Below are 17,689 nucleotides of genomic sequence, written 5' to 3' on the forward strand. Positions count from 1 at the left end.
ACTCCTTTTTTCTGCACAATAAATCCCAAAAAATTTTCTGCAGATACACTAAAAGTATATTTTAATGGATTCATCTTAAGTCGATGATATCTCATTCGTTTAAAACCAATCTCTAAATCATTTAAATGAGATTATTTCGACTCTGACTTCACCACTACATCATCAATATAAACTTCCATAAACTTATCAATAAAATCATGGAAAATAGAATTCATTGCTCTTTGATAAGTTGCCCCAGCATTCATTAGTTCAAATGGCATGACTAACTATGCATAGGTGTCAATGGCTCTAAGGCATCGAAAAACTATTTTTGACACATCTTCTTGGGATATGAATATATGATTATAACCTAAGTATTCATTCATGAAGCTTAGAAGTTTGCTTCCTACTACAGAGTCGATCAGCATATCTGCAATTGGCATGTGATACTCATCATTTGGGGTAGCTTTATTCAAATCTCTGAAATCAATACACACTCTTAGCTTTTTATTTTTCTTAATGAGAGGTACAATATTAAAAATTCATTTGGCATGACTGACTGTTCGAATGAAACCAGCTCTCAACAAACATTCGATCTCTTATTTGATTTTAACCATGATTTTAGGTGCAAAACATCTAGGAGCTTGCTTTATAAGTCAAGCGTTATCAATAAGGGGAAGCTTATGTTTGACCAAAGATCTATCTAACCCAAGCATTTCTTCGTATTGCCAGGCAAAACAATCCTGATATCTCTTCAACACCTCTATTAGCTTCTCCTTAAAAACAAGATCCAAGAATTTGTTAACATATGTAACTCGACCTTCTCCACCAATTTCAACTTCCTCAAGAAGGTCTTGTACTTCAATTTTTTATTGTGCAAGTCTTTTGAAAATAAATCGGATTTCTCAAACCCTAAGAGGTCGAGATCATATATACAATCTAGTTCACATTTCCCTATGCACTCATTCTTCTCAGGCATATAGGCTAAGAGTCTAGCCCAATAGCTCGATATACCCATCAAGTGAATTCTGTGGCCAAGATTTCCTTGGCTTTAGGGACCAAGTTCATACCATGAGTCCCGACATAGCATCCTTTGATAAGAGCTGGGTCAAAGGTGCTCATATTAATATCTAGTGATCAAAGTCTTTTCTGTAAATAAATCTAATAAAGTTACTTTCATTTCTCCTCTGAAGAATTAATCATGAAAGCTCCTTTCTAATTGAGTCCAACTATGAATCGAGTTAGGTTGCAAATTTGAAAACAAAGTGAAGGCACTTTTTGTAAGTGAAGAAGAAAAATATCTCATTTTCAAATACTCATTATTAGCCAGGTCACCTATTTCGACTATATATCAAACTATATACTCGACCGTCGATTTCCCACTTTCTCCTGCAAGCTTAGTAAAGGATTTGGGAGTTTTGACTCTTTTGGAGAGTTCAGCCTGCAAAATATAATCTGAAAAAGGGGATATAAAATAAGGTTCATTTGTCACCCATATATTTAATTCTACTTATTCAAAATTTGTTCGACAGCATGGATTATATTCTGACCATAAGATTAGCGACATTGTTTGCTTTTTCCTCATTCAAAATTCTATTTGGATCATCTCCTCTATTTAACATTAGAGGAGGATTATTAACCTGCGTTCCACCTATTGGTGGCACAAACGATCGATTGACTGTTCCTGCAATATCATCAACACGTCGAGCTATTGCTTTATCCTTGCAATATTATTTTTCATTATAGGATTTAAAATAGCCATCTGCTGTGTAAGCATATTGAGAAAATCATGATGGCTATCCTCATTTGTTGTCTAAACACAGCCAAATATTCAACTGTGTTAGGAGACGTTGTTCCAATAGGAACTTATCTTGATATCTCTGGAAATATGGAAGCATGTCCTCCACTAATTGGCAACCTTACTGTGGTTGCTCGTGTGCCTTGTATCGAAATGACATTTGGCATTACTACATTAAGTTACAAGAACATAGGTACCGATCTTAAATATGGGAGATTGTTCATTAAATATTGATAAATATTATACTTTGCCGTATTAGGGTTATAGTGAGTCGGTATACCCACTGGAGGGTAACTTGGAGGAGGTGTGGGGTTATACAAGGGGTTATTTTGCGTAGTGCCCATACCTCCTATAAATCCCATGTTAGGGTCTTTCATTGGTGGAGAGTAATTTGGAGGCAGTACATATGGAGGCCATGTACTGAGTACAGTCGAAGAGACTCCTTCTGTGTTCACAAGATTCATCCTTCGACTTGATGGGTCAGCCTCTGCCTCTGAGCCTCTTGTATTTTCACCAGCGTCATTATTCGACGTATCCGTCGAAATAAAGGCTCTATCAGATATTATTAATTTCTCATTGCGTAATCACATATAAAATTTGATACGTTACTTAACCCAGAGTTCCACCAGGCATGCCAATTTATTTCACTTGATTTTTTGTAACTTCGACAGGGTGTTGAATCAAGCTTGTATCAAGATCTCAATTCGGAGAGCAAATACGACTCATCTGAAAAAAAGTGGGCTTAACCCGAAAATTACTTAGAGTTTTTGTCAAAACAAACCGCGTCGAACTACTGGTTGGCAAATTGTAGTAAATAAAGAAAGCACGTAAAATAAATAAAAAGCTTTAAATAAATGAAAGTGTAAAATTGAAATGGAAAGAAAGCAAAATAATAATAAAATATTGAAAGCAAAGAAATGAATTAAAACGAAAAAAGAAAACAAAGAAAAATAAAAATGAACTCCTAACACTTACATGCACTTGCATTCCATGATCTTCAATGGCGTCGCTGGGACTGGAAGTTTTTGCAAAGTTTTGGTGTGATGGTGAAATGTTTTTTATGGAAGTCCGTAAACTCTTTTAAACTTTTCTTATTTATAGATCATGAGAATAGACTTGACCATGAAAAACCTTGACCACGATCTAGCTTCCTCCTTTTTCTCAAGTCATGACGCTGTCTTGACTATGAAAAATCTTGACTCTCAAATTTTGACATCCCACGTCTTCTCTTTCCTTGGTTTTCAAGTCCCATATTCTCTTCAACTTGCTTCTCAAATTTCGCACCCATATTCTTAATTCAGCTTGAAGATCGAGTGACAAGTCTTGATGTTAAAAAAAAAACAATAACTACTTGTTAATTTCGACGCTCTCACACCATCTTTCTTCGACTTACTCGTCTTTGCTTCTGTTACAAATTTTAACTAATTCTTTGAATCGATACAATTTATAGTCGAAATGCCTTCCTGTTGAGAAAATCCACTTTCACTACCAACAAATAATAATAATAATAAGGATTTAGTTAGTTGCTATTGGTTAGTTCATCTCAGCAGCTAGATATTTATTCAAGTTTCTAAGAGAGAGTTAGAGTTAGAGATAGGCTTGTATATAAAGTTGCTTTACATGCAAGTAACTGCTTCTAGTTCATTTTCTCAATTCTCTCTGGTCTCTCTTGAACTCTCTCTATCTCTGAACCAAAGTGGTTTAAGTCACCTCAATTTTTACATGGTGTGTTGAGCATGGACCCATATTGCTTTTAACTGGATCGAGATTGGAGACCATTGATTCTCGGAGCTTCGGATCACAATTTTTTATTCCTGAAACTATGAAGTGAACCTAAGATGACAATGAACTCAGATCCGAATTCCAATGGTTCAGAATATATATGCAAGGTAACCATTAGCGAAAATCAGAGTTTAAGAAACAGCTAATCAACATAGATAAAATGTAGTGTTATTTTGAACAAGAGAAAGTATAGAGAACCAACTAGAGTACCTAACGTACACAAATTTGAGGTGTAGTTCGAGAATTTCTCTATGAATGAACACATACAAAAATATATGACTGGAAAATTTAGGGATTGGCGGAGCCAATGCAAGCACACATGATGGGGGAATCAACCTAATATCAAATTAATTCAACATAAAATCATGATGAGATATACTTATTAGATATTGTATATTCTAGCAGTTAGTAAGATGGATACAAATCTAATTAGGACAATTACATACTATTAGCACAAACTACAAGTCTACATCTAATGATAGAAAGCAACCTATTAAACTACTCTTTCACCTTAATCCATGACAACAATAAAGAAGTCTCGTAGCCCACAAATTCAGCTCAACAGAATACATAAATTCAGTTACAACTCAAAAAATAAAAAAAATAGCAAATCAAGCAAACCCAAAAAGAAAGGCTCTTGCTTGAGCAGAAATGTTAGAGATATAACCATTAGCGTTACCTTCTCCTATCAGTTTAAACTTTTAGAATGAGTGGTTTCATGACACAACCATCAGATTTAGATTCTTTTGGTTTTATCATGCAACTCGTCATGCTTGTAGAGTTGCAATAGAGGTCAAATAATTGCCTTCTTTGTAATAATCATGAGCCAAATACCAAGTCCTAGAGTACAAACACTCCCCTCTCACTTTTGTGACGAAAGCCTGATTGGAGAAAATAGTAATCTGGATTTTGGATAACAAAATGAAGCAATAATGAGCTTTATATGTCATTTATAATAACATCCTGCTTCATAAATAATAACTTTGAAATTATGTTCTTTCATGACTACTTTGTTGTGTGAATTTGATGAAACTACGCCATGTCTTTTTGAGTATTTACTCAATTCGGTTTTTGTCCGTTTCTTCAAAGTACAAAAGGACTTTTTTGACAAAATAAAATAGGACAATTCAACCCCTAATCCTAAGAGACAATGTAACCCTCTGTAAACTACTAACGTAACTTGCTTAGCTGACAAATAAGTGTAATGACATGGCCGTTAAGTGCCACTGCACGTTGGAAGATAAAATTAGTGAAGGACGAATTTGCTCACTCTCACCAACCCCAATCTCAATTTCCACCTCCATGCCATTCTCTCTCTCTCTCTCAATTGTTGTTGATGATTGAATTGATTTATAGTTTGCAATGGTGGTTGTTGCGGGATTTGGGGGTAAGGAGATGATGGTCGTGTGGGATTTGGAAAAAGGGTCGGTGGCGGTGTGAGGGAAGTGTTGGTGGGTGGTAAACGTTGCTGTTAACCATGATAATGATGATGGAAGGATAGAGTATAGTGGCGGTGTGAGCGAGGGTAAGGATAAGATAGAGGTTGGGGTTCGTGAAAATGGTACAAATCAATTTTCGACTAATTCTTAAATCTTAAGTGTCATATAATGGAGGTCGATGTTGGTGACGGTAGAATAAATCCGTCGTTAACCAAAAAAAAAAATCCGTCGTTGACCGATTCCACGTCATCACATTAACATGCCAACTGGGTTCCATTAACGCTACGCATAAATTTTACGAAAAGAATGAGTTGTTTCACAACAATTAAGGTCTAGGCCAAATTGTTTCTTTCATTTTTTTTTTTTGGTTCAGAATCGCGTTATCCTTAGACAGACGAAATTGGGTATTTCTTCTATCTTAACATATATCTAGTTTATCCAACTGAATCACTCTTCCTTTATGCTCAAATCATGTTATTGTTCTAACAACCAAAAACAAAATTATAATAAAAGAGAAAAGTATTTGACAATGCGGCTTCTATAGGCTACATTGAAAGACGTTACGAAATAATTATGCTATTTGCCAACAATTAGAAAGGCAATATTTCAATGCTGCCTACTAAAAAGCAAAGTGATATCCTCTTCAAATACAAACTCCCATACACCTTTCGCCCTAGGAACCTACCAATCTTGGCCATTAGTTTCTGAAACATCATAACCATTACAACTCTATAGTCGATTTGACGTAATAATGAAATGTAACAATCATGTTCAAGATTTCAGTCACCGTTAGATTCAACAATCCTGAACAGCAGTGAGCAATTTAAAATGTGAAATGTCACAAAGCTTCAATCCAACCCAAAAGATGGTCTAGCCTTTTTTTTTTCCATTTTCAAATGTTTCTTCTCTAAAATGAATGTACATATTCCAAATGTCTAAGTCCCAGACAAACAAACAAAAACATTATGTGACAAAAATGAAAAGATATATATTATAAAAACATAAAAGTAAATGAAAAATAAAAAGCAGTATAAGATAGGAGTTAGCTAATGGGTGAAAAAAGCAAACCCAGTCATAGTTTTTACATGCTACCAGCTCGACCTGGAGCAGGTTTCGGCTTCACCTTTGCCATGTCAACAAGGTCACCAAATAGCTTATCTTCTGGCTTGGAAGGCTTCCCAGATGGAGCATAAGATGTAGTAGAAGACTGGTAAGAGCTTCTTAAACCACCATCATCTCTAACAGATAAACCATACATTTGGTGCTCAATATATGGAACTCCTTGTTGCTGACCATAGCCGTATCCCATAAATTGATTTCCGTACATTTGTTGAGGATACATGGAAGCCACTGGACCAGCTTGCATTTGATTTGGCATCATACCATCCATGTAGGGCCCTGCCACGCCTTGAATATGTTGAGGATGCATGCCGAATTGATTGTGTTGACCAACATGGTTATTGATTGCTGGCGTATAACTGTTGGCAGTTGGCTGCATATATATTCCAGCAACCTGGCCATTGCCCATTGTTTGAGGGCCCTGAGAATTTGCGGCGCCATTTGTCATCATCACTTGACTAACTTGTGGTGGTTGCGGAAATGGAGTGCTTGCAGCTGGACTGCCATTATCTGCCGCTTGAGCTTCCCAGGGAGGTGGCGGCAGTGATCCAGTGTTTTGTGTGCCTGTCAAACGCACAAATATATGAGACATGCAATAGAGTCTTATACTAGTGCAGAAATGTTGTAGGCTTGCGTTCTCTTCATCTATCCAGTCACAAACTTGGCATATGACTGCCAGTTAGTTGGGAAACAAAAACATTGAAAACTAAAAAAATTGAAGAGATATAATTGTGAAAAGTTTACATAAAAAATTATTGTTTGAATTGAACAAAGAAACATAAATGCACCATAAACAGGCGAAGATGGCTGTGGCTGCTGTGCAACCTGACCATTCCAGGCGGGACCTGAACTTTGTGTATAGAGTGACTGCTCATACTGAGGTGACCCTGCGTTTGGTGCACTTCCTTGGGGGTAAAATCCACCTTGAGATACAAAACTCTGCTGTTGTTGAAATTGGGTAGGAATCTGACTGGTTTGGCCAGCAAAATTAGGTGGCTGGTTTAGCTGAGTACTGACAGGTGTAGCCGCTGCTGCATTATTACCATTAGAAAACACATCAAAAGGAACAAGGGCATTCTGCTGATTCACAGGAGTAGCAGGCTGTTGTTCTCCAAGAGAAACAAGAGCAAGTGAAGTATCTGCTTTTGGTGAGGCATAGTCATCACCACTGAGCAGGTCGAATTTGGGATCAACCTTGGCAGGGATGGTTGAACCATTGGCGGTGGGGGGTGCAGGAAGCAATAACTGATTCAATGTTGAGGATCCTGCTTCAGCACTAGGAGGGGAGCTGCAGGTAAATACATTATAAAAATATTGAACAAGTATGACGATCCATCTATTTAGAAGGTGCCAAATAGATGAGGTCAACTATATTTCATACCTAAATCTATTTCTACATGTTTATACCAAAAAATAAAATAAAACAAATAACAATAACAAAATTTAAATCTGCAGCCAGAATTACACCGATCTCCTAGCTCACTATCGGCAGGATATAATAAACTGATTATTAATGGGTTAACTACACACAATTGGAGATTTTTCATGATCTTAACATAGTCTTGACTCAAGTAATATATTGCCTAAATCTGAAAACTTATCCCACCTTCGTAAATCTTTATGATGACTACCACTAAACTATTCATTTCAAAATTAAAAGACTAGCACAGAGCCTCGGTTTTGTGAGCATTAACCCTATATTGTGTTCTACTACAAGAATATTGAGTGGAGCACAGTATTGAATTAATTGGATTATTTCTATAAGGTAAAACCAATAGTGGTTTTTATGAATGCAGATAATGCAACATAAGCAAAACAATATCAAGAAATAATAGAGTCAATTACCTTCTATCAATTTGTTTGCTAGAATTTCCAGTATCAACCAAAGGAGCATCAACATCTAGAAGTGCTCCAGCAGTTGCAGGCTTTGAATTCTCTGGGGGTTTTTGATTCTGAGTAGGAGTTCCTGACAAAATAGATTCATGCTTGGCAAGCACACGCTGCAGATCATCATTCAGAGCTAGTCCTTGGCAAAGCAGTGATTCATCACTAGGAAAACAGTCAAAAGCCACCACAATAATGACCTTGTTAAATTCTTCTTAGTAAGACCTATTAAATTCTTTGATCAAAGAATAAATCAACAATTTGACTAACATGAACCAAACATTTAAAGAACATCATGCATGACAGTCCTATCATAATTTTGCAGAAAGGGACATCAGGCCTTACGAAGTTGAGTTAACAAGGTGTACCACTCTCTGTTTGTATGTTCGGCACTGCTCCACCAAGTCAACAATAACCTCCTGCCTAAGACCCTGAAAACAGGCAAAATATATTAGGTCAAGCAGGAGCACATTCTTTATAACACGACAATCAATAGTCTTTTTGAACTGAAAGAAACCCATATTCATACATTAGCAGCATGTTCAGAAGGGAAAATCTAATTACTAAAAATTGAATACTCAACAGAAATCATGGCATTGTTATTTGGGACTTAGGAAGCCATTAAGACCGGATGATTTAAGATACCAACTTTATTGTGAAACTGAGGAAGTTCAGAACTTACTTCTTTATTACTAGGGTCTAATGCATTTAGCATTTCTGAGAGAACATCCATAATACCCCGTGCATTCTGAATTTCGGTCAGACTGCCAAAGAAAGATCAATTAAACAAAATAGTCCATAACTGCAAACAGCAATCTGTACCAGAGCATAATTTCCATCATCACAATAATATCAGCATCAGTACATACAATATGGAGCAGTTGGACGTTCCACTAAAAATAAATGTTTTACTTTGGAACCATGGAAATTCAGAGTTTAACATCTTCTAAGTCAAAAATACCCTTTGACACTTAAAAAACACTGATCAATGATCAATACCTGCAGTTTTTATATTTAATCATAATCATATAAAGTGAGAAATGAAAGGGAGCAATAAGAAATTACAGACAATAAAGGAAAAACAGAAATTGTTCATGCACGGATTCCTCCTTAAGCTATATTTTGCATATTTATCTACTTATCATTATTTCCTCAAAAACATTATAACTTTGTTTGATTTAATCAGGGATAATACAACAACTGTTTTTCTTTTCTTTTTTTTTAATTAAAAAAAAAAGTAACAATCAAAATACAATGCAGAGCAGATCTGAACAAAGAAATTCTTCAACAGGAATAGACATGTAATGAATTTAATATTTATTATTACAATATTTAGTGTCACTAGAAGAATATTTACAAGTACCAAGTCAACCTTTTGATGACAAGAAAGATAATTAGAAACATACGTTAATGTTGGAAACTCAGACTCTGCAGAGGAACCAGCTGTGTCCTGCCGAGTATCAGAGTCACGTATGTTTGGAGGGTATGATGCTAATGGCTGTGTTTGTGGAGGTGTGAACACCGGTGCAGATTGCTCAGATCTCTGGGGAAATACTGCCCCAGCACGCTGAAATAAACGAATCCTTTATAAGTTAAAGGAAACACACTTAAATTTTAAAAGGTTATGTCAATATCCAAGTATAAAAGCTCATATTCTAGATCCATATATAAGGAATCAGATAAACATCCTATTGAAAGGAAAAAATGATACATCTTGCTCTGATAAACTGCTTTCCTTATTACTTAGTTAAAAAATAAAATAAAATAAAACAAAAAATATAACTGAACAACATTGTGGTAAACATACCAGCAGTTCCTGGTATGCAGCATAATACTGCGGATATCTTGATCGGGGACCTCCAAAGGCTTCTTGCCATGTATCTACAAGAATCAGTATCTTCTCTTTGACATGAAAATCAGGCTACAATTGGCATGAGAAATAAAATCAAATATTGTACAAGAAGAGGCCACTAACATAAGAAAACAATGAAAACGTTCAAAATTTATGATACCTTCTTCTTTGCTATTTTCACCATCTCATGAAGCACATCTTTCTCTGCAACATGCATGTGAACAATGTCTCCGCAGTTCTTTATGATTGTCTCCAGTAACTAAAATACAGCAGAATAGTACAAGACCAAATGAGTTGCCACAGATAGAGTCAAACGTGTCAATTATATCCAGACTAGACATAATACTTTCTAGCTGAAAAAAACACCATTAGAATAGGTATGTGGCTTCTACAATTCTACCCCATATCATCAATAAAAAAATTCAATTTGAAAATTAAAGACATAACGGTAAACTTCTGATGAATCCCATTGTAACAAACTATGACAAAGTAACATGATAACACACAAAAAATTTCAATCCTCAGCTAATCAAATAGGAAGCAATGATTTTTATGATAATGAGAGTAAACAACATCATACTGGATCCTGTTATGTAATCAACTACTCCATTATAAGCATTTCATTTGAAAACAGTCTCCAAAGGCATAAATTAATCTTAGCAAAAAACCTAGCACAAAATGTGCAAGTTACAAGGAATCCATTGATGTAGAATATAAGGAGTAAATTCCATTTGTTGCTCCTACTGTACTATTGTAGAAGAGTAGTGCTCACATTAGCACATCAGTATTGTTCATCGAGAGGAAGAAAGGCACTGTAGCACTGTTAAGCATATTATTCACGTCTTCCGAATCATGTAACCAATTTCATCTGGTTGGAAAAGGACTGTTGACTTCTTATTATTATATTTCCTCTTGCATTGGATCCTTTTATATGGTTTATAAAATAAATTTTCATCAAATATGTTTTTGAGTTGAACTTTCCTTTACCTTCACTAAATTTCTCATCATATTTTACCAAACAATTGAAGCACTTGTCAATGTAACTTTACTAATAAAAAAAGAAAGGTATCTTAAAGAAGTTCATAAAATTACAATGAAAATCAAGATTATTAACCAAATAAACATTCAAAGCAGTAAAATGAATAGATGTTTATGAAGTCAAAATGGAATGTGAAAAAGTAATTGAAGAAAAGATGGCCCAGAAAAGGAAGAAGCAAAAAACAAACAAAAGAAAAAATCAGCTTGAACAATGTTAACATCTGAGTTTATTTTTTATTTTGTTTTAAAAAGGATGAATTAAAGTGCTTACAGTTAGAGCAAGTAGCTGGACTTTTGAGTTTTTACTTCCAATCCGCTTCTTTATACCTTTAACAATATCCTTTGCTTGCCTGACAAATCATAACCAACCCAAGTTTTCAATATATGAAAGTTAAACAAAGGGCAAAGTTAAAAATTACACACCAAATATCCATATCAATCATACTCCACTTATATCACTAAAAAGAAAATCAAGTTCAAAAATCAAAACTGTAAGAACTCATTACCAATTAATACGGATACATTTGGTAATCGAGACAGGACAGAAATACAGAGATGTAGGGAGACCCAAATTTGTTTTGGAGGACAAAACTAGCCTAATTTTCTATCTTATCAGTCTCAGTCTTAGTGTCTATATTTCTGTCTTAAGACACTTATCAAGCACAGCCTAAGATAGAGACTCACATGCAATGTCTTCATACGAAGTTGATATTGAAAACCATTAGATGATAATTCAATCAAACATGTCAAATTATCTAACCGTTCTCACTATCAACTTCACATGAAGACAAACTACATGTGAGTTTTCACCAAAGCCTAATAAAGAAGATCAAGATAATCCGATAGCACATTTTCGCCCATCAACAATGCACAAAAGAATCACTCGGACTAAACCTCAAACTGGTTTCAACACAAGGTCAAAGTTCTAAAGTCACAGCAAATCAGTCACAGACATAGCAAAAATGGATATTTATCACGAAGTCTTGTGGAAAACAACCAGCAAACTAGACATGACACATCAAATGCGCATCGCCAGAGAAACACACTAACATTCACAGCCCGCTGTAGTAGCCATCTACTATCACTAAAAATTGCCAGTCCAGTGTACAAAACTACCATCTAGTACAGTCTGAGAAGCGTAGTTTTATGCAGCCTTGAATTGGAGACCTAAGTCCATCTAGGTTAACCCTACTTCTGCACTAAGGTTCAAAATCTTAGCCATCCACCGTAACTGATTATTCAAATTCAAAATGTTCAGCCAAAAAATCCCCTAACGAAAAACTAAGAGCACTCAACCCTCAAACTTTGAAGCACGCATTAGTTAGTTCATAAACCAAATCAATAGTTCAGAAACTTTGCAGTTCATTCCAATTAAACTGACAACTCGATCGGAATTCCGTCATAGCATCAAAACCAAAAGATCAAATTCAACTTTAAGTTTTTTGTTAGCAATTCTTCCAAACAATTCTTCCAAAGAAAATTAATAAATAAATAAACAATCAATCAAACAAAGAGAAGTAACGAGAAGACTGGAAGCACAAAACGCTGCGTTTTGGATGGAATAGGAGAAAGGGAAGTAAGCGTACCCAGGGTCACGATTGAGCATGTCACAGATCTCGATGTTCATGGCCCAATCGGGTCCGATGAGCATGTCGCTCGTGGCGCGTTCCACCATAGAATTCACCATCTCCGGTTACCGACGGGTCTGAAGTAATAGAAAGAAGAAAACAAAAGGAAGATCGGCGATTCTCCGACGAAGCTTAAAAACGGAGCTTCCGGCGCGATCGGAGAAAGATTCCGGCTATATAAAGTATAAACGACTTGGTCTTATCTGCTTCTCGTTTCGTCTTAGTTAGTTCCGTGAATCTTTCTCACGAACGAAACATTGCTAGATTAGCGTTGGCGAATCCGTTGAGGAAAGGTAAGAGGGGTAGAATTGGAAGCATGAAGGGAAAAACAAAGTAGTGAGCTTATGAAAAGTTGCCACGTGTATTATGTGGGTTTAATTCGCACCGTGATGCCGTTGCTGCTACCGACCACCCCTATTGATGTTGCATCACCCAAGCCAGCCAAGCAAACTCACCCTTTCGGCCGAGTTAGACCAAAACTGATTCAACCAGTAGCGTTTGTATTGGAATATTGTAATGGAGACTAGAAAATTGAGATTTAGTATTATTTTTTTTATTTAGGGATTAGTATTAAAATTTTAATTTTTATTTCTAAAATTTTAGTATTTTAGTATCTTTAAAAAGTAAGAATGTAAAAGATTAAAATTTATTAGGATAGAGACTAAAAATTTAATAATATTTTATACTTAACAAATCTTCATTTCAATTAATTAATTCTAATTTTATTCTTTGTACAAATTAAATTAGAGTTCTATTTCTATTTCAATCTCTTTCTTTCACTTTACACCAAATATAATTTTTAGACTTATTTTAGTCCGTCTCTTAGCCAAACACTATCTTAATAATTTTGAGTTAAATTTCAATTTAATTCTTAAAATATGATTAGATATTCAATTTAATCTCTACAATTTTATTAGTCCCTATTAAAACTTCCAAATTAGCAATAGTGGATCTCAGTTATTCCTACAATAATTTTCGCGTGGAGATGAAATTTAAATATTCAATCTGGCCTTGTGATTGAAATAAAACCCTAAACAAAGTCTCAAATGTCTTAAATTAATAATTTATCGTTGTCTTCGCAAAAATAATTAGGAGTAACAGTCAAAGTTTTGGGAACTCTACTAAGTCATATATTTGCATAAATTTAACTGTTACTCTCAATCATTCCTACAAAGATGATGATTAATTATTAATTTGAGACATTTAGAATTTTGTCTAGAGTTTTATTTCAATCGCAGGAGACATATTGAGTTTCGAATTTCATCCTTACGCCATTTAATTGTTACCCAACACACTCAACACTTTAGCAGTAACATAAAATCCACAATATCAAATAAATGTGTTAGATAAGTAGATAAGCATTTTAGTGACGAAAATCATTGTAAAAACAACTAAAATCTATTATTACTATAATTTGAGGTTCTAATTGAAACCAATAAAATCGTAGAAATTTAAATTGAGTATCAAATTAAATTTTATGTGCCAAATTGAAATTTAACTCAATAATTTAACTTTAAAAAATCAACTTAACTGTTTAACTTATACATTCAAGATTTCAAACATTAATTATTCTTATAAATATATATTAAAAATAGAGTTTAATTTTGATATATTTATAAAATATTTTATATAATTATAACCAAGTTCATTTCTACTCGACTTGGCCCAATAGATTGGGAGGTCACTCTCACTCAATTACATACTAACTTCGATCCTTTGACCCAACTTTAGAGGTAAGTTATCAATTTCCCACAACTCTAACACATTCTTTGGATTGGGGGAATTTGAAGAAAAAGAAAATAATAGAAAAGTAAATTTTTTTTGTTCAAATGAAAAGAGAAAATAACATAAAAAAAATAATGTAAGATTTTTATTAAAATATTTTCATCTCAAAGATGGGATAAAATTAGAAAAAAAATGACAAATATTAATAAAATTACACATTTATTCTTTATTATTAATAAATTATGATTTACATATAATATAAATAAGAATATTAATGTAATTTTATACTATTATGATTTTTTTATTTCATATTTCTTTTTATCTAAACAAAAAAAAAATTTTCTCTATTTTTTTTTTGTTTAATTACTCTGCAGGTCCCTATAGTTTCACCAAATTTTCAATTAGGTCCTTATATTTTTTTTCTTTTCAATTGGGTCCCTGTACCTTATTTTTTTTCAATTAAGTCCCTGTCGTCAGTGTACCGTTTGAGATAACAGAATATTCTTCATAAAAAAGGAATATTCTTAGCAATTAGCTGTAGAGGCTTGGTGAAGTAATCTGAATTTTTTCCTAATACCCAAATAACCCCTCACATTTCATTCCTAAGAAAAAAAGAAACCCTAAGTTTCTCCTGTCTTCTCCGTCTCCTGCCTCCATCGACGGCGTGTGTGTCTGCCATCGACTGCGACAGACGGTTGCTGGTGTCCCCTCCGTTGCCTTCTCTCTGCGCTGGGCCCTTGATCGTCGTTCTTCTCTGAGGTCTTCTCCACGATTTGTCCGGCCAAGGCGTCTTCCTTCCATCGCGGTGAAGGCCCTCGCCTGGAGTCACCGTGCCGCACGTTGCCGAGCCTCCGACCACGCCTCTGCTCCATCTCCCTGCAGTCGAAGTTTCTGCAAGTAAGTGACAAAGAAAAAACCCTAATTTTTTCAATGTTAAAAGTTGATATTTATGTTAATTTTTTGCAAAAAAAAATATGGCATTGTTTGACTGTTGTTGCTGTGATGGTGGTGCTTTGAATTGATTCTATTTCTATTTTTATTAAATAGATTTTGCTTTCAATGGGAGATTTGTAAAAGTGTAATATATGCTGATGGTTTCAACTTATGAAAGTCTCGACCTTTTTTTCAAATTATGTGATTGAATGTAGCTACTATGGCATTGGATGATGAATTTTGTTTATTCTTGAATGTTGATTATTGTGGCTGTGCCGATGTTACTTTAAATAGATTATGTTTCTGTTTTTAATACCTGTAGGGATGGGGGAGGAGGATTTTACCATAAACATACACCATGGTGGCAAGTTTCATGATTTAGGGAACAGGCTAGAATATTTGGGGGAAAAGGTGTTGGAAGATATGCATTATGAGCTCGATGAATGGAGTTTGCAAGAAATAGTTAGTGAGTTGCAAAAGTTAGGGTACAAAGGGAATGCCAGGATCTGGTACTGTGAACCAGGCTGTCAATTGAGCTCGGGTCTCAGAGAGTTGATGAGTGATGGAGATGCCATAAGAATGGGTAGGTTATTAGTGTCACAAACTGTTAAGCATTGCTCGGTGTATGTTGTTGATGGCTGTAGGAAAGGTAACGGTGTTGAGATATGTTTGAATGATAAGGACTATGTGCCAACTGAAGCTGAGTACAATGAGAGTGGTTTCGTAGAAGTAGAGATTGAATGTGAATCAGAAGCGTCGAGTGAGGAGGATAGATTTGATGACAGTGCAGACGATGGAGACCACGAGGATCATTTTGGATTTGACGTTGAAGATGGAAATGATGGTGGAGTTGGAAATGCTTTTGGGAGATTTGATGGCCCTTTAAATGAACATGACAATGCTCAAACTGGTGGTGTTGATGCTGCTGTGAAAGACGCAGCCGTTAGGGATGATGTTGAGGTTGGAGAGATTTCCGAGGGTTATGAAACTGAAGATATTGATAGCTATGAGGGAGATTCGGATGATATGATTAAGAAGAGAAGATATCCTAAATACAATGAGGCTGAGATGAGTAGGGAATATGTGTTTAAGGTGGGATTGGAGTTCAAGTCACTTGGTCAGTTTAAGGATGCTATTAGGGAGCATGCTCTGTTGAATGGAAGGGATATTAGGTATATCAAGAATGATAAGATTAGATGTAGAGTGGGCTGTAGAGGAAAGAAAGGGAAGTGTAGGTGAATGGCGTTTGCATCCAAAGTTGGTGGTTCCGATTGCTTTCGGCTGAAGACCCTTAATGGAAAGCACACTTGTGGACGAGATTATAGCGGTAGGCTTGCATCAAGTAGTTGGGTGTCTCAGAAGATTGTTACCAATATTAGTAGGGGGAGGAGATGAAGATTGCAACAGTAATTCAGACTATTTAGGATAAATACATGGCTAATATTTCAGTAACAAAGGCTTATTGGGCGAGGAGAAAGGCGCGGGAAGAAGTACATGACAGGGCTATTCTACAATATGGCAAGCTCAGAGATTATTGTGCAGAGATTATGAGGACAAATCCCGGGTCTACTACTCAGATTTTGGTTGACAGACCTTCAATTACACACTAGCCAAGGTTTATGAGGATGTACATGTGTCTAAATTCTTTCAAGCAAGGCTTTTTGGCTGGTTGCAGGCCTATCATAGGAGTAGATGGCTGCCACTTGAAGGGTGGTCAATATATTCTTTGTATATCTTTGTCCTGTTGTTATTTGTGTTTGATAATTCCATTGGTAAATGTGATTTTTCTAACTTGTGTGCAGAAAAAAAAAACAAAAGATGTTAGATCTTGTCTCTTTGGCCTCTTAAATTTCTGTTAACATTTACTTTTCTTCCATTTAATACAATTCAAATATATCCTCCCATGCTGAATGCTATAGTATAAGTTAGCAAACAATGCAAAGAAAGGCCTATGCCATAAAATTAGATGTATTATTTGTTGCTTGTGTTTGAACAAAAAACGGAACACAGCCTAACTTCCAGATTAGAATAGATAAGAATTGGAAATGATGGGGAACATTTGCCTAAATTTAAAATCAATTTCATAGTCAAAAGTCAAAACAGAGCATGCAATGAGGAAAAGAAAGCCACAAAGAAAAAGGGATGCGAATAATATATCTATAGTGTAGACCTCATTGGCCACACAATAAATATTGCTATTAAAATATATCTATAGTGTAGACCTCATTAAGCACCAGAATAATGCATGTCACTTTTCTTATCAAGTTTCTTTATTTGATTTTTGAGATTATTGAAATGTTCTGTCAGTAATCATGGTGGACCTTTAAATCATAGATGCACAAGTCTCATTTCTTTTGCATCGATTCATCATTTGATTATGTCTAAATTTGAAAAGTTATTTTTATGGGGAAAAACAAAAACAGTGATATAAGAATTTACCTTTTTTTATTTATTTATTAATTTATTTACTTTTAATATGATATATTGTAGCTACTGAAAATTGAAATTTATC

At 35.0% G+C, this 17,689-nt stretch overlaps 1 protein-coding gene across 1 annotated transcript; it reads right to left on the bottom strand.

Moving 5' to 3' along the window:
• Positions 1–5,834: 5,834 nt before the first annotated feature.
• Positions 5,835–12,859, bottom strand: LOC107495172 (TOM1-like protein 9). Its single transcript, XM_016116270.3, has 10 exons — positions 12,478–12,859; positions 11,163–11,241; positions 10,014–10,112; positions 9,809–9,922; positions 9,408–9,568; positions 8,684–8,765; positions 8,347–8,432; positions 7,963–8,166; positions 6,906–7,405; positions 5,835–6,681 (listed from the first exon to the last, which is right to left on the bottom strand). The coding sequence occupies exons 1-10, from the start codon at positions 12,576–12,578 to the stop codon at positions 6,080–6,082; spliced, it is 2,028 nt and encodes a 675-aa protein (XP_015971756.1). The 5' UTR covers positions 12,579–12,859; the 3' UTR covers positions 5,835–6,079.
• Between the last annotated feature and the right edge of the window lie 4,830 nt (positions 12,860–17,689).

Source organism: Arachis duranensis, chromosome 6 (genome assembly GCF_000817695.3).
Source record: "Arachis duranensis cultivar V14167 chromosome 6, aradu.V14167.gnm2.J7QH, whole genome shotgun sequence".
NCBI classification, from domain to species: Eukaryota; Viridiplantae; Streptophyta; class Magnoliopsida; order Fabales; family Fabaceae; genus Arachis; species Arachis duranensis.

Bases quoted from the DNA above. Each gene is read 5' to 3' on its own strand.
- LOC107495172 (XM_016116270.3), bottom strand. From the start codon at position 12,578: ATGGTGAATTCTATGGTGGAACGCGCCACGAGCGACATGCTCATCGGA. The intron at 9,569-9,808 runs GTATGTTTACCA...CGTTTATTTCAG, and splicing joins CTGCATACCAGGAACTGCTG to CGTGCTGGGGCAGTATTTCC. The intron at 8,433-8,683 runs GTAAGTTCTGAA...GCCTGTTTTCAG, and splicing joins TAGACCCTAGTAATAAAGAA to GGTCTTAGGCAGGAGGTTAT.